At 44.2% G+C, this 22566-nt stretch overlaps 1 protein-coding gene and 3 non-coding genes across 4 annotated transcripts; 2 read left to right on the forward strand and 2 right to left on the reverse strand.

The window, feature by feature from the left end:
• Nucleotides 1-5662: 5662 nt before the first annotated feature.
• On the reverse strand, nt 5663-6229 carry LOC104456831. The gene has a single exon (XR_005545237.1). It is a non-coding gene; the product is annotated as an uncharacterized LOC104456831 (transcript).
• A 9305-nt stretch (nt 6230-15534) lies between these two features.
• LOC104456837 (callose synthase 12) lies at nt 15535-21161 on the forward strand. Its single transcript, XM_010071711.3, has one exon. The coding sequence runs from the start codon at nt 15621-15623 to the stop codon at nt 20958-20960; it is 5340 nt and encodes a 1779-aa protein (XP_010070013.2). The 5' UTR covers nt 15535-15620; the 3' UTR covers nt 20961-21161.
• LOC120289121 lies at nt 18628-18708 on the forward strand. Its single transcript, XR_005547062.1, has one exon. It is a non-coding gene; the product is annotated as a small nucleolar RNA J33 (small nucleolar RNA).
• A 739-nt stretch (nt 21162-21900) lies between the features above and the next one.
• LOC120289110 lies at nt 21901-21981 on the reverse strand. Its single transcript, XR_005547059.1, has one exon. It is a non-coding gene; the product is annotated as a small nucleolar RNA J33 (small nucleolar RNA).
• Nucleotides 21982-22566: the final 585 nt, after the last annotated feature.

Here is a 22566-nt window from a genome sequence, read left to right on the forward strand (position 1 = left end):
CATTCACACACGACTATTTTCACCGAGTGTTTTTTATATGACAAAAATAGGTCAAGATCACAATTTTAATTAAGGCATTTGAGTGTAATATACAATATCCTGAGCCGAGATTGAGTGGTCGTGTGTTGGTTAAAAAAACCTGTCCCCAAACTGTGTTGGATGGACGTTACCCTATATGGGATACTCATTTAATGAGATTTGGGTCGCAGTAGAGGCTGGACCTATACTCTTTCGGGAAAGTCGTCTTTGAGAGACCTATACTAGTAGACCGCCGAACTTCTAGTAGGCTATACCCTAGAGTAGGTGTAATTATAAATTGGAACGCATGTTGAGTGAAGTAGATGCGCCGGATTATGGGATAAAATTGTGTGGCACGGTATTAGACATATCTTAACAATTTGGCCCTATAATCAGTTATCATGTACTGATTTGAGAATTGAGTGTAACATTCCAGTTATTGGAGCTTAATTGTTGCTCATATTGGTATGGTTGTCTGTGATATAAACTGTACTGACCAGCAGGGTGGATCTGAGGTGAGGTAAGTCCCTGTGATTGAGTAATTTAGTGGTTAGGATGCCTCTAGGCATATTTCCCTCATAATCGGGGTTTAGAGCGTGAACTCGCTGAGATTTATATCTCACCCCGTTGTGGGCTAAATTTTCAGGGTCGTCGAGTGGAGGACCAGGAGCCGAAAGGAGGTGATCGGGAGTATAGGTCAGTTAGGACCGCTTCTTTTTGGAAAGCCAGTCTTTGTAGTTTTTTTTGTCATAGACCTTGTACATGACTCTATGTGAATAAAAAAGCATGTTTGTTTGTGAACCTGTTGTCCTGCTTTTTTATCCCGATATGATTACTGTCAGAGGATTTATTTTCACTTCTGCATGTGTAATAAAATGAAAGGGTTGGTGACTCGCTTTAGGAAGTCGCAAAATATTATCGACCAGAGAGGGATGGGCACGCGCTCGGGGTTCGGAGCGTGACATCCTCATTTAGTGGTATCAGAGCAAAGTTTGTGTTCGGAGTGATAAGGTGCGATGAGTTCATAGGATAGTTAGTAGGAACGACCTTTAATTTTATGCTAATGCATGTGAGTGATAGCTGTTTGGTAGATTAGTTGTGGGATCACTTGGTTTCTAATTATGTATTGAATTAGGAATATGTCTTGTAGAAAGTCTACAACATAAGTGATCAGGAGCCGAGAACTCCGAGGCAGAGGACCTTATTTTCAGTGACTTGGGCTAGGACGCTGACAAGGATCAGTGCCCGAAGTGGCCGAGGTAGAGCGCAAGTTGAGGCTAGTGTGAGTGGAGTAGCGCCACCCCCAGGCGACAGAGGGAATATTGGGATTGCGCAAGCATTGGATGCTATGAGGGAAATGATGGGGCAGCAGGTCTAGAACCAAGTAGTCGCCTTTACCGCCGTTGTAATCGCTGCTACTACCACTACCAATGTTGTTGTTGTAGCCGCACCTGCTGAAGTTCTGCCAGGAATCGTGGTCACTAGGAGACCGATTCATAAGCTAGTGGAACAATTCTTGAAGTTGAATCCACCTAAGTTTATTGGGGCAGGAGACCCCGAAGCTACTGCTTTATGGATCCAAGGTTGGAAACGACCTTTGCACTACTGATATGTAATGAGACCGAGAAAGTTGTTCTTGCAACCTACCAGTTGGAGGGAGTTGCAAATACCTGGTGGAGAACTACCCAAGGAGTAGTATTTTTGGAAGGTGTCGTCCCGGAATGGAATACCTTCCTTGAGACTTTCAACAGTAAATACTTCTCAGAGATTACCAAAGAGATGAAGATGGTAGACTTTTAGCGCCTTCACCAAAGCTCCATGACTATAGACCAGTATGAGGCGAAGTTTGTTGAACTATGGCAATATGCTCCTGAGCTGGTTGAGAATCCAGCAAATCGAGTGCGAAGATTCAAGGACGGATTCAAGCCATACTCGAGAAGTATACTGATTTCGCTGAATTTGAGAAATTACAATGACCTGTACTAGAGAGCCTAGATGATTGAGAGAGACCAGAATGAACGAGCCACCACATTTGGGTTGCAGTTTAGTTCGAACCAGGATGGAAATCGGTTTGGGAAAAGACTGATGACTGGAGGAAGATTTCCGATACCACCCAACAGAAATGGTGGGATATGAAAGTCATCAAGCCAGAATGGAGTGTGCCGTTCTTGCGGGAGATGACATGGGCCAGCCCCATGTCTCGCTAGGACGGGTGCTTATTTTGTGTGTGGCTAGGAATTGTCCCAGGAGACAGATGGGACCGCCGCAGTTGCCGCCACCGCCACAGATGAATCAAAACCGAGGACTTCCGCCACTGAATGCACAGCAAGGTGGACAACTCAGACCTCCAGCTCAAGGAAGGACATATGCCATCACTAGAGGACAGGCGAAGGACGCACCTAATGTGATTACAAGTACTGTTTCGCTTAACGACCATGCTACTTATACTTTATTTGACCTTAGTGCAACTCACTCGTTTATAGCTGAGCAGTATGTTAAGTTGGTAAGATTAATTCCTGAGTTGTTGGAATCGGTGAGTAGTATATCAACACTATTAAATGATAATGTGTTAGCTATAATGGGTTGTCTTGATTGCACGTTAGCAATTGGTGAGCGAGAGGAGAAGATAGACTTGATAGTCCTACCCATGTATGATTTTGATGCGATAATCTGCATGGACTGACTCACCAAGCAACGAACTAAGATGGACTATTATCGCAAGGCGATTCGATTTAACCCATTAGTAGGTGAAAATTTTGAGTTTATTAGGAGTTGAGGAGGACCCTCGATTTCCCTAATCTCGTCACTAGAGGCAATCCGATTGTTAGACGGGGGTTGTCAAGGTTACCTGGCAACTGTCGTGGATACAACATTTGAGGAGTTGAAGATAGAAGATATTGCAGTGGTTCAAGAATTTCCAGATATATTCCTAAAAGAATTGTTAGGTCTGTCGCTAGAAAGAGAGATTGAATTCGTGATTGAGTTAGCCTTCGGGATAGAGCCAATTTCTAAGGCTTTTTACCATATGGCTTTATTAGAGTTGAAAAAATTGAAGGTGCAGATGCAAGAATTATTGGATAAGGGATTCATATTTCCCAGTGCATCACCTTAGGAGGACCAGTTCTATTCGTGAAGAAGAAGGATGGTTCGTTGTGCCTGTACATCGATTATCGTCAACTCAATTAGGTGACGATCAAAAACAAGTATTCACTACCAATGATTGATGATTTGTTTCATTAGTTGCAAGGAGCATCTATATTTTCTAAAATCGACTTGAGAACATGATATCATCAGCTGAGGATCAGAAAAGAGGATATACCTAAGTCAGTGTTTCGTACTTGGTATGGTCATTATGAATTCATGGTAATGTCGTTTGGATTAACAAACACCCCAATTGCTTTTATGGATTTGATGAACCGAGTTTTCAAAGAATACCTAGATTAGTTCGTGATTATGTTCATCAATGATATCCTGGTGTACTCGAGAAGTCCAGAGGAACATGAAGGGCACTTAAGATTGGTACTACAGACACAAAGGACTCATGAGTTGTACGCCAAGTTCAGCAAGTGCGAGTTTTGGTTGACTCGTGTTGCTTTCCTAGGTCACGTGATTTCAAGAGAATGAATTTCCGTGGACCCATCCAAGATTGAAGCAATTATCAACTGGCCAAGACCAAAGATAGTGATAGAGATCAGAAGCTTTCTGGGTTTAGTAGGGTATTACAGACGGTTTGTTAAAGGGTTTTCAACGTTAGTATCGTTGTTGACTCAACTCTTGAAGAAAGAAGAGAAGTTCGTGTGGACAGACAAGTGCGAGAGTAGTTTTCAAGAGCTTAAGAAAAAGTTGACTACCGCACCTATGCTGACCATACCATCTGGTCCTGGAGGATATGAAATCTACAGTGATACGTCATTCAGAAGATTGGGCTACGTGCTAATGCAGCATGGTAGAGTTGTTGCATACGCGTTCCATCAATTGAGACCCATGAGTAGAACTACCCGACGCATGACTTAGAACTCGTAGAAATTATTTTCACTTTGAAGATTTGGAGACATTATTTGTGGAGAAATATTTCAGATCTTCACTAACCATCGAAGTCTCAAGTATCTATTCTCTCAAAAGAAGTTGAATATGAGATAGCGTCGTTGGATGAAACTCTTGAAGGACTATGATTATGGTATCTTGTATCACCCTGGAAAAGCGAATAAAGTCGCAGATGCACTGAGTCGAAAGCCCGCAGTTGCTTAGATGGTACTCAAGGAATGGACTTTGATCGAGAAGGCTCGAAATTCGGTTTTCAAGTTTGAGGTAGGCCACCTTTCAAATCTTATGGCCACTCTCAGAATTGAGCCAGAAGTGCAGAATAGAATCAAGACGTTTCAGTCAATAGATCCAAAGATTAAGAAGATCTTGCAAGAGGATATTGAAAAGAGGAAAGCTGACTTTCAGATTTATGAAGACGGAACACTAAGGTTCCGAAGATGATTGTGTGAACCTGATGATGCAGCACTCAAGGAAGAGATCTTATCAAAAGCTCATCGTAGCAGTTACAACATTCATCTGGATAGTACTAAGATGTATCAGAATCTGTGTCGATACTATAGGTGGTCTAGTATGAAGGCGGATATCGCCAAGCATGTCGCCAAGTGTCTAACGTGTCAACAAGTAAAAGCACAGCACTATAAGCCGGGAGGATTTCTGTAACCTCTTGAGATTCCCGAATGGAAATGGGAACATATCATGATGAACTTCATGACGGGTTTACCGAGGAGTCGGAGAGGAAATGACTTTATTTGGGTAGTGGTCGATAGACTAACAAAGTCGGCCCACTTCATTGCAGTACGAAAGAACCTTGATTTGGACAGGCACGAACAGCTGTACGTGTGCCAAATAGTTCATTTGTATGGAGTGTTGGTGACGATTACATCAGACCAAGACCCGAGGTTTACAGCTGCCTTTTGGAAAAGCTTGCAAAGTGCTTTGGAAACAAAGTTGTAGTACAGTACGGGGTATCATCCTCAGACGGATGGCTAGTCTGAGAGGACAATTCAAATCTTCGAAGACATACTGCGAGCTTGCGTATTGGATTTCAAGGAAAGTTGGGTAGAACAGCTTCATCTTATCGAGTTCGCTTACAACAACAGCTACCAGCAGAGCATTCAAATGGCTCATTTTGAAGTGTTGTATGGCAGAGCATGCAGATTGCCAATATGTTGGGATAAAGTCGGGGAATGGAAAATCATAGGCCCAGAGTTGATTCAGCAGTCAGTGGATGTAGTTGTCATCATCAGAGACAGACTAAAGACCGCTCAGAGTCGCCAAAAAAGCTACGTCGATAAGCGTCAAAGACCATGGAAATTTCAAGTTGGTGATCTTGTTTTTCTGAAAGTGTCACCAATGAGAGGTACTTCGTGCTTTTGGAAGAAAGGAAAGTTGAGTCCGAGGTACGTAAGTCCATTTGAGATTCTTGAAAGAATCGGGATCCTAGAGAGTCCAGTCCCTAGCTTCCGAGCATACCCATTTCAAGAACCTCCCCCACCCCCAAAGAAAAAAAAAGAAATTCAAGAACTAGTCACAAAGAAGACCCCCAAAAAGAAGTGAACTTTCCCAATTTTTTCTCACCAAGAACCCTCAAATTCTAATCTCTTCCCAATAAAATGAAAAATTTGCCGATCTGAATCTGTCACAACTTGAATTCTATCCCATCAGTTACCCTCAGCGTTCCTCTTGATGAGAGCGAAGTACCCAACTACAGCACAAACCGTGGCCACGACATTCCCTTCCTTGAGCAAAACCTTGCCCACCAGCCCAACGATCTCCTTTGTTATCTTGCTCCCTTCGTGGACCAGCGTCCTCTTGGGCTTCCTGAAGAAGGCCAGCAGCACCACGACCGTGATCCACGTCACTAGTGTCACCAGGATGGCGACGGCGAGGGTGGCGACCATGGAGAGGACCCCAAAGACGATGTCGAGGAGCACCGACGCGTAGAGGGTGGGCCACCTGGACGACGAGTGTTGGTTGGCCTGTGACTAGTACTAGGCGAGGATGGACTTGAGGGAGTTCCATGTGGAGGACAGGAGGGCGGCGTACATGCGAAGAAGCACACCCACATCCGCCGCTTGCTCATGATCCTGGGGATCAAAGGGTACAAGGACGGTGCCACCACTGCCAAGGCGGGGGACGCCGGCGGCTCTTCTTCCCTGTTAGCCATGGTGAGAGGAGGCCCTGACAAGAACGCCCGGAGGAAAAAAGAAGAAGAGGGGTTCGATCTTGACGACGATTCTGCAGGTGGGCTGCTTCTCTTCTGAGCATTTGATGAATCTAGACTGTTGGGTTCTTTCGGGGGAGGAGGTTTTCTTGATCTGCCGCAATTGTTTTCGCCCTTTATGCTATTGTCCTTTCTGCGTTCTGCACCTGTGTGGTCTTTGAGACGGAGACAATGCCCGAAGCAGATATGGTGTAAGAAAGGGGGAGAGGCGAGGTGGGACACACGAGCCTTCGGTGGGGCGCCTAGCTTAGGGTGGGTTTGGTTAGACTTTAGCGAAAAGTCATTGGGAAAATGTAAAGGACTTTAAGTCACATAGGTTTTTCAAAATGCAAATTGCGTTTGGTAAATCGTAACCTAAAAGTTCCTTGTGAAATACATTTAACCAAAATTGCATTTGGATAAGTTATCATTACAAAAGTCTTTATTATTAGAAAAAAAAACTCACCGGTGAAGGCTAGTCACCAGCGGCCATCGTTTGAGGTTGCCGGACCTCAGGTGGCCCCTAGAGACCACCGGTGAGGGCCGCCTAGAGTTGGGCGATCGATGGCGACCTAGGCGAGACCCTCACCTGAGGTCGCGTGGCCTTGGCGAGAGTCGCCTGCGGTCGGGTGACCCTTGGCAAGGGTCGCGAGATACCGGCTAAAACCCTAGCCGAGGTCGCCGACCATAGGCGAGACCCTTGCTTGAGGTCGCACAGCCTCGGTGAGCTCGCCTGTGGTCGACAACCTCAGCGACGTCTCGGTTGAGGTTGTGCAATCCCTGGCGTAGCGGCTCGAGGGCTGCCTAGCACGTGACCTCAAGCAATGATCTCGCTGGGGATCGCGAGACCCAAGCGAGACCTTCGGTGAGGGCCGCTACACCGAGGGTCACGCGAACCCAATGACCTCAGGCGAGGGTCTGGGCATGGGTCGCGCTACCAGATCGCACGGTCCATATACCGCCGGAGGTCGCATGACCCACCGACGACTGTCACTTGGGTCGCCGTGATTGTTGCCAGCCTCTCTCTGCTCTGTCGCCAGCCATTCACGACCTTGCTTAGCCCGAACGTCTGCCTCAACGAAGGAGATGAATAGTGTCTCGCAAGTTTTTCCCAAAGGCTAAAAGCTCAAGGCGCCCCCACACCAACGTTGGGCTTTTAGCCTTCAGAAAGCCAACCTTCCCCAAATGGGGTTTGTAAAACCTTTCCCAAACACTCAATATTTGGCCAAAAGGCCTTTAGGTGGCCAAAGCCCATTTGCAAAGCAAGTCCCAAACGCACCCTTATTAGTCAATTTGGAATTGACTTGGGTATGATGGGCAATTCGGGTTCAGTGAACAGATTCTATAATTAGTCGGTCATTAAAAAAATTCACCTCATTTTCAAGTTAGATCCCTTTTAGAGAATTTCACGGGACCAATTGGAGGGTTACAACCGTGCAGATTCCTTGGAAGTAGCCAATTGCCATCTTTTTCGACAAAAACTAAAAATAAAAATAAACCATATGCCTAATTATGTCACAAACCGGATGAGCAAATCGCATTGGCACCAAATTTTTATCAGGTCCATCATCTGTATAAGAAGTGATGTATACTTTCGCAGTTCGATAATTTTATCGTATATAGATTTTCTTCCGAACAAGATTTACTAATCTATTGAAGAACTTACTAGCTTAGCGTCAACACAAGCTTGCTTTTCTAATAGTAAGAAGAGTTACGTGCCAAAGCAAAGAGGAAAGTCGTATTTTCTAAAATATTTTCTAGTTTAGCGTCGACACAAGCTTGCTTTTCTAATAGTTGATGAAACATGGGGCTAAATTCTCAATAATTACCAAGCAAAAAGGTACCTCAAAAGTTTCACGGGCTCCTAAATTATTTTCTCAATTTAGATAATCAATTCGAAAACGTTTAACCAAATTCAAAAATATGAAAATGAAATAGACAATCAATTTTCACAGGAGATTCATAGAAGATGAAGAATGATGATACCCAAATTTGTTCGTCCTTCTTTAATTTTCAAAATTTTATTGTCGATTTCATTTCTTTTACCTTGGTTGCAAATGTAACAATGAATTTGATGCTTCTCAACATAATTCTCCCATTGATATAATTCTTTGGGTCGATGAACAATTCCTTTTTACTTTGGGCCAAACACCAACATCATTCGAAATTGAAACTGTTGGGAGCAATTTCATCGCTATGCTCTCAAGAGTCACAATCACTTGAGGAAACTCTTAAAATCTCCAATTAGAACAAAAAAAAGAAAAAAAGAAAAAAAGATCATGATCCACAGTCAATATATTTCATGCTTATACAAATGAAAAAGTCACATTAGATTAAAAATGAGGGATGTGATAGGGACAAAAAAAAAAATTTGTTTCTACATACAAGGCTTGCTCGTGGTTTTGGCCCCAATATCATCGGTATGAACTTCAATGTGTTTGTCCCTCATTTCACTTAAAATGGCATTTATTAAGGAGTAGCCCGGCATTTTTAAAACCAAATGGCATAACAAATACCTAAAGGAAAGGACAATAAAAAGCTGTCTTTTGAAATCTTCTTTAGTTAGATCTGTTTTTGTATCCTAAGCATCTGTCCATGAAGGTTAATAGCTCATTGTCGACTTCATTATCAAATATTCATTCTGCCACAGGCATGGGGTATTCATTTTTAGGATTTGCTTTGTGTGAATCCCTAAAGTTGATACGTACAAACTTTTTCGTTCTTTTTTTATAATGGATACAAGGTCAGAGATCCAGTCAACGTAGTCTGGCAATCTGCAATTTGAATAAAGTGAGCCTTGAACGGGGATTAAAACAATACGAGTTCGATAACTTTTGTATGGCATTCATTTGAGTATCATCACATTGATATGATATTTATCATTTGAGTGTCATTTCCGATAAATCGTCCCACATGGATTTTTTTACTTAATTTTTCACTCCGATGTGGAGTTCTTAAAAATAAATGGAAGTCTAATGTGGAGGTGAGAACAATCTAAAGACAATCTGAAGCATACTAATAATACAAACTAGTCATTCCAGCTCCATCATCAATCACCAAAAAAGAATAGCCACAGTAAAGGGCTCGCAACCAAATGAGTGTCAACTGAAGAATGAGACCTTTCCATCTACCAGCATCTGATCCCCAATTCCGCGAATTTCAGGAACAAAAAGAGAAGTGCGACAAAAGATAAAAAGAATCAAAGCCACGCAGCAAAAGAACTATTCATTCAGGGTTGTGCTTGAATCTGGAATGAGGCGCGGTTGAGAGACGTGGATGGAGAAGGTTCTAAGTATCCTCTTTTCATCGCCCACTACAGCGAAACGACGAAAAGAATTGAGTATGTGGTATTTTCTGGTTCGACTTTTTACAGGCGAAGGCACGGTCGGAGAAACAAGAAAAGAACAGGGACTGCAGGACGAATTGGCTTCCGAGTGAGAGCGAACAACGACGACGATTCGCCCGGAGCCGAAGCGGAGACGGTGCTGCAGCAGGGAAAGCGACAAGAAATTCTTGTTGGACCTCACGGCCCACAATAGTAAAAGTATTGACTTATATCTTGATTTTATTCCTAAAACCGAGAGCCGCTACTCTTGCTTCGGCTCTCAATTGTGAATTTGATGAGATGATACTTCGAATTGGGATTACGGTTCTCGAAAATGAAAATTGAATTTTGCTCAACGTCATTTAGCCTCCCGATTGCTGACTTTAGCTTGTCAACACGCTACTTTGGATGGTTTGTCATAAATTAATGCCACGTCCGGTGAAACAAATCGCCGATGACACTTGATTGATTTAAATTTGTTGCCAAATGAGAGAAAAAAAGTTATGATCGATTTTAAATTTGTTACCAAATGAGAGAAAAAAAGTTATGATTCTTAAGTGAGTACTATACATACGAAAATTATGACACTCCTGTTGTTCTTATCTCATTTTGAACTAACTCCCTAATATCATTAGGACTCACTTTCTATTATCTGGACTGACACTCTTCGTGGGAGTTGTTTAACAGGCCTTGCTTCAGGTAAGGTTGGCAGTTTGTGCTCGACCAAGCTTCAATCTAGTCCTGGCATGTCTTTGTGTATTCCTATACAAAGCAATCTTTGAACCTTTGAAGGATTTCAACTTAATTCTTTGGCCATCGATGGCTCTTTATCAGTTTCCAGATTTACTTCGACCGGAGGATCGCCGGATACGATCATTTCCTCTGTTCAGACCCCTTCTTTGGCCAATTCCTCCTCGTAGTCCTTTACGAAGGTCTGGGTGTCCAGTAAGTTCTCTTCGGCCGCGAAAGTGGCTGCCCTTCGAATGGTATCCTGGACTTCTTTCATGCGAAGTGTCGGCCCATCTAAGTCACCACTGGGGGGTTTTTGGAAACACCCTGCTGCCCATTCACTCAAAGCATAAGCGGTGGTGAGAAGGGGTTTGCAACCAGGTCAGTTCACACAGGTTCACCCAGGGATCGATTCGATCCCCAGGTAAAAAAATTGGGAATCGGCCTCGACTGACCCAATTCCCCACCTTGAACAAGTTGATTTTACCTAAAGTTGGTTTTCATTAGAACCGGTTTCAAGACTGGTTTTCGGGTAGGACTGGCTTAAAATCACATCCTAGAAGTCTTTTATCTTTTATGTTGTATTCAAATAAAAACAAGAGATCCAGCTGCTCATCCTCGAATTTTTTTCCATTGTGGCATTTTTACCAAAGCATGGAAATTAGAAGCCGGCAGCTGTGTTGTTCTCTGGAAATCGAAAAGACCAAAGCTAGCCTAATCCCATCGATTCATTAATAAGCAACAGAAATGACTTGCTATAAAGGTTAGACACCACAATATGATTGCATATTTCACCCGGAAATTCCTCCCGAAGGTGCATATTTATGCAACATTAGCTTCGAGTGAGTATAAAGAGAAATAACAAATAAAAGAAAAGAGACAAGAAAGAGAGGCAAAAGAAGAGTCGATGAAACATGGATAAAAAATAAGATGGGCCAGCTCCAAGATCAATCATGGACCTAGCCTAGAATTGGTCAGTTCGGTTATGTGGATGGGCAATTTGATTTTTGATCCCAATAATTGGGATTTATTTTAATAAGATAGGTTTCGGATTTTTGATTTGGAATATATCTATCTTGAGATCGATCACTGAGACCTTCATTGACAAGGCAGCATTGCCCTATGCGTCCGAACTCAATTCTTGAACCGGGATCTGTTGGTACACTTCTACAGCAGCCGGATCAGGGAATCTCCTTTTTTAACGGCCGCCAACCATGACTAGCTTTCCCAGGTCAAGAGAGAAATTCTACGGGAGAAAACGTGTTTAAAAGGCGGGGGAATCTAATGCCCGGATTCTCCTTTCCTTCGAGAACGAAAGTTCGAGGAACATTAGCTTAATCATCCTCATGATTTTTCCCCTAAAAATAATCAAGGGACGGTAGCGCCTTTCTCAGGACCAGCACATGCCTTGCTTTACTCCTTTCAATCTGAACCCCTCATGTTCACGCACTTTGGCGATTCCGTTACCTTCTTTCTTTAGTTAGCCTTCTTTTCTCCAATGAACTTGGGTGATGTCAATCCATGTTTGAGTTTCTTCTTCACAGAAGAAATTATCGATCACTTCTTAGTATTTCTCGTTAAGAATCTGACAATACTGCCGCTGTGATGAATTTTTGAAGTGAGATTTATGCAAGTACAATATTATGATAATCACGTGCTATACCAATATAATTATGTGGATTAGTTATATTCATGTTACATTTGATGCGATATAAACATGTGCTTGGCCTATTCAGAGGTCTCTCTCTTTTTAATCTTTTTTTTTTGTGAAATAAAATTAATTCAACGTGGTGAGGGAGCAGTTCAAATTCGATCGAAAGTTCACATACTGCAAAAACCGAAATGAGGGCACGGGGGAGTTCATTCGTTGTCTTGACCTTACGATTTTTGTACCTCCACAGTAGTAAAATATCATGCATGTGATTTTCACATTATAAGTTGGAACTTTGCAAAAAAGAGAAGAAAAAGATAAAACATGCACCTTTATTGAGAAACGATTCCTCTCAATTACAAAAACTCATGCGAGACACCATATTAGAAGATGCTCTATAAAGAGCACTTTAGGTTTGAATAACTCAAAGTATATTCACATTGAAAATTGCATCATTTGAGTAACTTTAAGCTTTATGTTGTAGCATATTAAACGTTAAAGTCTGCATGAAATTCTTTTTTGAAACTTCTAGGTTTCTTCCTTTGTTTTTCACGAACGGTTAATTTTTTTGGTGAAGACAGTTTGTGAAATTCTCGATCCAATTGATGTTGGGTCAAATCCCATGAGGTATAAACTAGACACCTACTGAACCGATGCAGCATAAATATACGATAGTTGTTGAATAAATGAAACTTTGGTTCGAATTACTATCTATGCATGTGTCACGGGTCGATCGATTGGGATCGTGATCGTGCGGCGACTTGGGCAACTTTGGATCACCCAAGCAAGTCTTGCTTGATCAGACGCTTACCCGCTTGCTTACCCGGATCGTTTACCCGCTCGCTTACCCGGATCGTTGAGAGAGAAAGTTAGAGAGAGGAGCTTTGAAAGAAAAGGAAAGCTTTAATATTACTGAAAAATGGATTTGATGATTACAAATGAAGGAGGACACCCCTTTTATAGTTGAGGGCCTCGGATTACATCCGTTGATCTACTTTTCATCCGACAGGCGAGATCGCACCGCCTCAACTATCGACATAAATACTCAACTACTGTCTACCGACATTAATGAAAGGAAAACTTCTAGAATCAGGCGAAATGACGGTGTTGCTCGCCCTTGGAAACTTCGGGGAGCAGGTTTGGTGGAAACCGAGTGAGAGCAGGAGGTCCACGGGTGAGTCGTGATCGCCCCTTGGGAACCTCTCGGGTCGACTCTCTTTAGGCCCGTGACATTCTCCCCCACTCATTCGAGCAACGCCCTCGTTGCTCTTAGCTTGACGGGCAGCCTTCTTGGCACGAGCACGGGCTTTGGCACAGGCTCTCTTGTTCTTCTTTTGCTTCGCTCAGACGCTCACAAACGAAGGGCCGCAACCTTCTATGATGGAGTCGGACTTGGTACGCGGCTCGGTCTTCGGCTTGGACGGAGCACGCAGCGCGCACTCAACCTCGGGGAAGAGCGCTTGGATGGGCATGGCGTGTGTTGGAGTAGGATCCAACTTGACCTTTGACTTCACCTAGGACAGCTTGTTGATGCGCATCACGGCCTTCAAGCTCTTGTCGAGGCGTCGAATCGACGCGATCGTCTTAGTGTCGACCACCCCTATGATCATGGGGATCATCGACGGACACTTTTGGTCGAGGATCATCATGCACTTGGTCCTCATGTCGATCATCGCTCCCATACTTTCAAAGAATTGCATGCTAAGAATGAGATCGCAATCGTCAAGAGGGATTACCTCGAACGCCATCTTGCCCGTGGGAGTGGTGTTAAGATGGTTGGTGTTAGGAGTTCTGGGATAGAAGGATTACATCACTTAGGAGCTCTGAAGGCTCTGAAGACGGGGTAGGCCTCCCGTGCACAAACTGATCGGGGGCTAATGCCACTCTCTTGACGAGGCCATGGCAGGTTGAAACTAGTTATTGTGCCTAAAGAGAACTGCTGCCTTACTCGATGGACTAGACGCCCGAGCAAAGCTAGGCGTGGTAGGATCTCGCACGAAGAATCATTCACCGTATCATTCGTGAAACAGCTATAGAAAGAAGGCCGGCCTTGTGAATTCCACTCGCCAGGCGCCCGCGGGTCGTTCCGAGGCCAAGGAAGCTCTTGGCCCGTGACAAGTGGTATCTGAGCAAGAATCCCTCCAGTAAGCGAGTGAGCAAGTCGGAGAATCGAACTCCTCGCTCAAGTGCGGGTCGACCAAATAAGTCCTAATGGATGGGTGCTAGGACGAGTCAGCTTCTCGCCGAGCGGAATGCGAGTTAGAGAAGAACCGAACCCTTGCTGAATGGGGATAACGTTCCTGGATTGATCGGTAAATACGAAGAAGAGGTCTACTATCACGTTTTCAACAAGAAAAGAACCTCCATTGGTCTGCTAGGGTCAAGATGTTGGTTAGGCTGAAAGGGTGCTGCCAAAATATGCGATTGGCGAAAAATGCCACACTTGCCAAAAAGCGCAGGTGACTGAGAAGGGCTGAGCGGCTGAGATCAAAAGAGACCATCAATGGAGCAAAACCTGTTTTGTTGGGCGAGCGTGACCGTTCGATGTGAATTCCCAAAAGTGGCACATCAATGGTTAATTTACGCAAGGAAGCGACAGAGCAAAGATCGCAACGAGGGCGTTGCAAATTGAGTGAGGGAGAATGTCACGGTCCGTGAATCCTCCTGTACTCGTGACACTTGTGAGTAGCGCTTGAGATTATCTAGTGAAAAGTGTGAGGCAGAAGGGTAGAACACAACTGGTCCGTGGGAGTGGCATCAGGACGGTTGGTGCTAGGAGTTCTGGGATAAAAGGATTACATCACTTAGGAGCTCTGAAGATGGGGTAGGCCTTCCATGCACAAACTGGTCGGGGGCTGATGCCGCTCTCCTGACGAGGTCATGGCAAGCCGAAACTAGTTGTTGTGCCTAAAAAGAACTGCCGCCTTACTCGATGGACTAGACGCCCGAGCGAAGCTAGGCGTGGTAGGATCTCGCACGAAGAATCATTCACCGTATCGTTCGTGGAACAGCTATAGAAAGGAGGCTGGCCTGGCGAATTCCGCTCGCCAAGCGCTTGCGGGTCGTTCCGAGGCCAAGGAAGCTCTCGGCCCGTGACACATGCATGAATTTTTTTGTGAACTCAGATAACTATAATTAACGGGTCTTTTGCCACAGCAAAAGGATCTATGGTACGTACTGCTTCTTAATAACAAAGAAATTCAAGAGTGCAAAATATGGGATTACTTGTCTGCTTTTTGTCGCACTATGACATCCTGTCCGAATTGCTATTTGATTGGTGTATGAAATTAGCAAAAAACCATGACAACTTGCGAAAATCCAAGACAAAACAAATGGAGCCGATCGTTGGTCCGATGATTTTTCTCTTCTTTTCTTTTCCCTCTTAGTCTTTCTTAATGATCTTCGGACCGCATCTATCTGTATACAAAATGAAAAGGAGGTATCGCATTAAAATACCTGCTTAAAAGTCAGCTCGTCCTAAAAGCTAAAGTGAAACAACTCAAAGCTCGTGCACAGCACAAAACAATCGAATCCCGCAAAAACGCGCCTCTCTCTCTCTCTCTCTCTCTCTCTCTCTGCCATGGCGTGACCATTGATCATGCTTTGCAATCTTCAGTCCAAAAGCTTCACCAAAGCCGATTCACCACCGCATGACCGACTCACAGAGTCGAACCACTGAGCTCCCCCGCAGAAACCCCGACCCAATGAGCCACCTTCGCAGCCCGAATATACCCGGCAACCTGAGGGGTCGATCCTGGCCCGGCCAGACCCTGCCTGGTGGCGATGATCAAGAACCACCGTACAACATCATCCCAGTTGCTGCCGTCCCAGCTGACCACCCCTCCCTCCGTGTCCTGGAGGTCCGTGCTGCCTGCGCCGCCCTGCGCTCCGTTGGTGACCTCCGCTGGCCGCCATGGTCCCCGTGGCGCCCTGACTACGACCTCCTCGACTGGCTCCGCCTCTTCTTTGGCTTCCAGGAGGATAATGTCCGGAACCAACGGGAGCACCTCGTCCTCCACCTCGCCAACCTCCAGATGCGGCTCGCATCAAGGCCAGACAACATTGAGGTCCTTGACGTCGCCGTCCTCTGCTGCTTCCGGAAAAAGCTTCTCCGGAACTACACCCTCTGGTGCTCCTACTTGGGCAGGAAGTCAAACATCTGGATCTCCGACTGCCATGATGTTATCTCGGACCCACGGCGTGAGCTCCTCTATGTCTCGCTCTATCTCCTTGTCTGGGGCGAGTCAGCGAACCTGCGGCTTATGCCAGAGTGCATTTGCTACATCTTCCACAACTTGGCGATGGAAATGAACAGGATCTTAGAGAATTACATTGACCCGAACACTGGACAGCCCGTTTTGCCTTCGGTCTCAGGAGAGAAGGCCTTTTTAAAAGAAGTTGTGAAGCCAATATACGACACGATTAGGAAAGAGGTCAACAGGAGCAAGAATGGGACTGCGCCCCCCGGTGCATGGAGTAACTATGATGATATCAATGAGTACTTCTGGTCTGGAAGGTGCTTTGCAAAGTTGAGATGGCCGATCGATAGTGGAAGTAGCTTTTCCACGAGGGATGGGAACAGATATCGAGTTGGCAAGATGGGGTTCGTAGAGACGAGGACGTTTTTGAACTTGTTCCGGAGCTTCGATCGATTGTGGGTGATGTTGGTTCTGTTTCTGCAAGCTGCAATCATTGTGGCTTGGCACGATGATAAGGAGTATCCATGGCAGGCATTGAAGAGCAGGGACCTTCAAGTCAAGGTCTTGACTATTTTCATGACTTGGAGTGGGATGAGGTTCTTGCAGTCCTTGCTTGATGCTGGAACGCAGTACCTCTTGGTGTCAAGAGAAACGATGTTTTTAGGAGTGAGGATGGTGATGAAGATTGTCGTGGCAAGTCTTTGGATGATTGCTTTTTGGGTGTTCTATGGACGGATTTGGTCGCAAAGAAATGCCGATGAGAGATGGTCACAAGAGGCAAACAGGAGATTGGTGCATTTTCTCGAGCTGGCCTTCGTCTTTGATCTTCCTGAGCTGTTGGGATTAACCCTGATGATCATTCCATGGATTCAAAATTTCCTAGAGGAAAGAAACTGGAGGATCTTCCACCTGTTCACGTGGTGGTTCCAGAGCCGTATCTTCGTGGGTCGTGGCCTTAGAGAAGGTCTGGTCGATAGTGTGAAGTACTCTCTATTTTGGATACATGTACTAGCCACCAAATTTTTATTCAGCTACTTCCTGCAAATTAAGCCCATGATCCAACCCACGAAACAGCTCTTGAAGCTGGTAGATGTGAAATACGAGTGGCACCAGTTCTTTGGCGACAGCAACAGGTTTGCTGTTGGGCTGTTGTGGCTCCCCGTGGTGCTTATTTACCTTATGGATCTGCAGATTTGGTACTCGATCTATTCATCCTTGGTTGGAGCAGCAGTGGGGTTGTTAGATCACTTGGGCGAGATCCGAAATCTGGAGCAGGTGAGATTGCGGTTCCAGTTCTTTGCGAGCGCTGTTCAGTTTAATCTAATGCCTGAGGGGCAGCTTTTGCAAACGATAGGAAACAAGTTCAAGGATTTGCTTCACCGGCTGAAGCTGAGGTATGGACTGGGCACGCCGTACCAGAAGTTTGAACCTAATCAGATCGAAGCGCTGAGGTTTGCTTTGCTTTGGAATGAGATCATAGCCATATTTAGGGAAGAGGATATAGTATCTGACCAGGAAGTTGAGCTTTTGGAGCTACGGAGGAGTGCTTGGAGTGATAGAGTTATTTCCTGGCCATGTTTTCTCCTGTTCAATGAGCTGTTGCTTGCTTTAAGACAGGCCAAGGAGCTAGTTGATGCTACTGACAAAAGGCTCTGGTATAAGATCTGCAAGAACGAGTACAGGCGCTGTGCTGTGATCGAAGCATATGACAGTGTCAAGCACTTGCTGCTTGAAATAGTCAAAATTGACTCGAAGGAGCATTCTGTGATCACTGATTTGTTCGAAAAGATTGATCGCTCCATCGAGGATGGGAAATTTACGAAGCAGTTCAACTTGTCCATGTTGCCTGAGATACACAAACATATATCAAAGTTGGCTAAGCTATTGAAAGATTCCAAGAAAGACGTGGGTAAAATTGTGCTCGCTCTGCAGGCCCTTTATCGGATTGTTATTAGGGAGTTCTCCATAGATGGGGAGGATCAGTTGGCATCTGGTGGTCGATTGCCTTTCATGGATGCTGTTGAATTGCCCGATCCAAGTAATAGCCAGTTCCATTGGCAAGTTCGTCGCTTGCACATTATTCTGACCTCGAGGGACTCTACGCACAATGTTCCTTCAAATGTTGAGGCGAGACGGCGAATTTGCTTTTTCAGTAATTCGCTATTTATGAACATGCCCCACGCACCTAAAGTGGAGAAAATGTTTGGTTTCAGTGTTCTGACTCCTTACCACAATGAAGAGGTACTGTACAGCAAAGAACAGCTTCTCAAAAAGAACGAAGATGGAGTTTGCATATTGTTTTATTTGAAGACCGTATATCCTGATGAGTGGAAATATTTCATAGAGAGAATGCTTAGAGAAGGAAAGGTGGTAAAGGCTGATGAGGACGATGAAACAATGGCCAAGTTGAGAGATCTTAGGCTTTGGGCGTCATACAGAGGCCTGACACTTGCTCGAGCAGTCAGAGGAATGATGTATTACCATCGAGCACTTAAGGTGATGGCTTTTCTTGATTCTGCATCAGAGGTGCAAATTCAGGAATTAGCAAAAAGACTGGACTCAGGGGGGCAAGATGGCAGCACGAACAGTTCTAGGTTGGAGGAGTTGTCTTCTTCTCTGAGTTTTAATACCAGTATTAGTTCAACCAATCTTTCGTTAGAAGACCATATATCTGCGATGAAATGCACATTCGTGGTCGCTTGCCAGATTTATGGGTCTCAAAAGGCAGAGAAAGATAATCGTGCAGAGGAAATATTGTCCCTGATGAAAAATAATGAAGCGCTCCGAGTAGCTTATGTAGAAGAAGTCCCCGCCGGGAGGGATGAAAAGGATGAAAAGGAATACTACTCTGTTCTGGTCAAGTACGATGGGCAACGCCAGAAGGAAGTAGAACTATACAGGGTCCAATTGCCTGGTCCTTTGAAGCTTGGAGAGGGAAAATCAGAAAACCAGAACCATGCGCTCATTTTCACTCGTGGTGATGCTGTCCAGACTATCGATATGAACCAAGACAACTATTTCGAGGAGGCACTCAAGATTCGGAATCTGCTGGAAGAATTCAAGACTTACTATGGCATACGGAAGCCTACCGTCTTGGGGGTTAGAGAACACATCTTCACTGGTTCAGTTTCATCGCTTGCTTGGTTTATGTCAGCTCAAGAGATGAGTTTAGTCACGTTGGGGCAACGCGTCTTGGCTAGTCCTTTGAAAGTTCGAATGAATTACAGCCATTCAGATGTTTTCGACAGGTTTTGGTTCTTAAGCAGGGGTGGTATTAGCAGAGCATCCAGAATAATCAACATTAGTGAAGATATTTCTGCCGGATTTAATTGCACATTGAGAGGAGGCAAGGTCACACACCATGAGTACATACAAGTGGGAAAGGGAAGGGATGTTGGATTGAATCAGATATCAATGGTTGAAGCCAAGGTTGCTGCTGGAAATGGTGAACAGGTCCTTAGCAGAGATGTCTATCGGTTGGGGCATCGGCTTGACTTCTTCCGGATGCTATCCTTCTTTTACACCACTGTGGGATACTTCTTTAACACAACGATGGTCATCCTGACAGCCTATGCATTTTTATGGGGCCGGCTCTATCTTTGTCCCGCTGCAAGCAGCAGCAACGACAATAAAGCACTCGGTACAATTCTAAATCTATTTGTCATCCAACTCTGTCTATTCACGGCAATCCCTATGATAGTGGAGAGCACCCTTCAGCATGGATTTCTTCAAGCTATGTGGGATTTCATGACCAAGCAGCTCCAGTTATCATCTGTTTTCTACACGTTTTCTATGGGAACTCGTGCCCACTACTTCGGCCGGACCATTCTTCACGGTAGTGCGAAATATCGTCCCACAGGACATGGGTTTGTCGTGGACCACAAAAGTTTCGCAGAGAACTACAGGCTCTATGCACGTAGTCATTTTGTGAAGGCGATTGAACTAGGCGTATTACTCACATTCTATGCGTCACGCAGCCATGCTGACAAAAATACCTTCACTTACAAAGCCTTGACCATATCAAGTTGGTTCCTTGTTGCTTCATGGATAATGGCTCCTTTTCTGTTCAATCCTCTGGGTTTCGATTGGTTGAAGACAGTGCATGACTTCGACGATTTCATGAACTGGATATGGTTCCGTGCTGGTGTGTTTACTAAAGCTGAAGAGAGTTGGGAAGTCTGGTGGTATGAGGAGCAGGATCATCTAAGAACAACAGGTCTTTGGGGAAAACTGGTAGAGGTAATATTGGATCTCCGCTTCTTCCTTTTCCAGTATGGGGTTGTATACCAACTCGGAATCCCAGCTGGAAGTAGAAGTATTTCTGTTTACTTGCTCTCTTTGATTTGCTTTTTTGTAATTCTGGGGGTCCATGCGCTTATATCATATGCCTGGGACAAGTACGCGGCAAGAGAACACATGTACTATCGACTCGTGCAGTTCCTCATCATCATACTAGGAGCACTCGCGTTAGTTGCATTGGTGGAGTATCGACAGCTCAAAGTAAAAGAGATTTGCACCAGTTTGTTGGCGTTCATCCCCACCGGATGGGGCCTCATATCGATAGCGCAAGTTCTTCGACCGATTCTGAAGCCCACTTGGATCTGGGGCAGGGTTGTTTCTTTAGCTCGTCTTTATGATATAATGTTCGGAGTGATTGTCATGGCTCCAATAGCTGTGTTTTCTTGGATGCCGGGGTCTATGCAGACACGGATTCTATTTAACCAAGCATTTAGCGAAGGACTCTGGATTTCACGGATTGTCTCCGCAAAAAGGCCGAAGGTTCACTTATGATTTCGAGGAGATTCTTTTTGCTGGACATTTCGGGAATACTGATTTGGCTTGGTTAATACTTTCTTCCCATGTTTTTAACAAGTGATTCATAAGGAATCTACTTATCTACACTTGTGGGGATCTTTTCCTTTTTATGAGATGTAACTCTATTGATGACCCTTTGATATGACAATGATGCTGCTTGGAAAGTTGTTTTCTTTCCTTCTAGATTTTAATTCATTTTTAACTGTCACTCGGTTCTTGCTGTCCTAGGATGCACTTTCACTTTTTAGACTGGTGCTTGAACTTTAGTTCTGATTGGTTTAGGGCAAATGCTTTCCAAGCCTGCAAAGGTGAAAGAAGCTGGGCAAGCGAAGCTTTTCACATATATACTCTGCTAAAATGAAGGATTGGAAACTCAAGCACGAGTTCTGAAATACTGAGCTTTGAATAAGCCAAGTCCTTGAACTGGTTGGGCCCTTGGTAGATTGGGGTGAAGTAGCTTCTAACTGGAGAATTTTATATGCATTTTCTGATACATCGAACGTTTCTGTTGGCTCACGTGTGATTAACAGTCGAGCGAATGATACAAAACCATTGTTATTTACTCTGCATTTGTTTCACTTTTCATGGTACTTCATGTATATTTAAATTAGAGTGGTATGCTTAGTCACATATGATGGAAATATGTCATTCTGAACTCAATGAACTCAAGCTAGCAAATGGGCATCATCATCTCGATGAACAGTTTCGACTAGGATAATTTTCTATCAAGCTCAAATTAATATGGATGAATTCAAAAAAAATCAGTTCGTTATTTGAAACCACACATGATTTTAAATTGATTTCAAAAAAGCAATTTGAAGAATCCCGAGTAAATAAATAAAATTTTCGACCAAGAAATTAAAAAGACTGTCCGTGCTGCCATCTTGCCCCCATGAGTCCAGTTTTTTTGCTAATTCCTGAATTTCCACCTCTGATGCAGAATCAAGAAAAGCCATCACCTTAAGTGCTCGATGGTAATACATCATTCCTCTGACTGCTCGAGCAAGTGTCAGGCCTCTGTATGACGCCCAAAGCCTAAGATCTCTCAACTTGGCCATTGTTTCATCGTCCTCATCAGCCTTCACCACCTTTCCTTCTCTAAGCATTCTTTCTCTCGTTGTTTTTTTTTTTCGAAATTCTCGAAAACTTAACACATGGCTCTCATTTAAATATTACATAAATACTGTGAAAAGTAAATAAATGCATGGTAAGTAATGGTTCATTATTAATCACTCCTATCAAGAAAAGAGAACGTCGATTTTGACTGGAATTTTGACCAATAACATCCCTAATTGAAGCTACACCACTTGCTACGAGTAGAATTAGTGAAATAGCGGAAAGTTGCAATCCTCAAATGAATTAATGATGTACAGAATCACATGTGGAAATATTTTTAAAATATCAAATCTGACAACACTTGGAATCGAATTATAAGCACGCTGTATTATCAATGCAAGCAAACAAATGTCGAAGCCTGTCATCCAAATTTTTTAACTCAATTATGCGCATGTGGAAGCACACAAAATAGGTTGAAAGAGAGAGACAGCAACGTTGCACGTCACTCTCTATGTAGCGTGTGAAA

The sequence above is a fragment of the Eucalyptus grandis genome, chromosome 1 (assembly GCF_016545825.1).
Source record: "Eucalyptus grandis isolate ANBG69807.140 chromosome 1, ASM1654582v1, whole genome shotgun sequence".
Lineage (NCBI taxonomy): Eukaryota > Viridiplantae > Streptophyta > Magnoliopsida > Myrtales > Myrtaceae > Eucalyptus > Eucalyptus grandis.

What these genes read in the sequence shown, in the direction of transcription:
- LOC104456837 (XM_010071711.3), top strand. Translation starts at nt 15,621, where the DNA reads ATGACCGACTCACAGAGTCGAACCACTGAGCTCCCCCGCAGAAACCCC.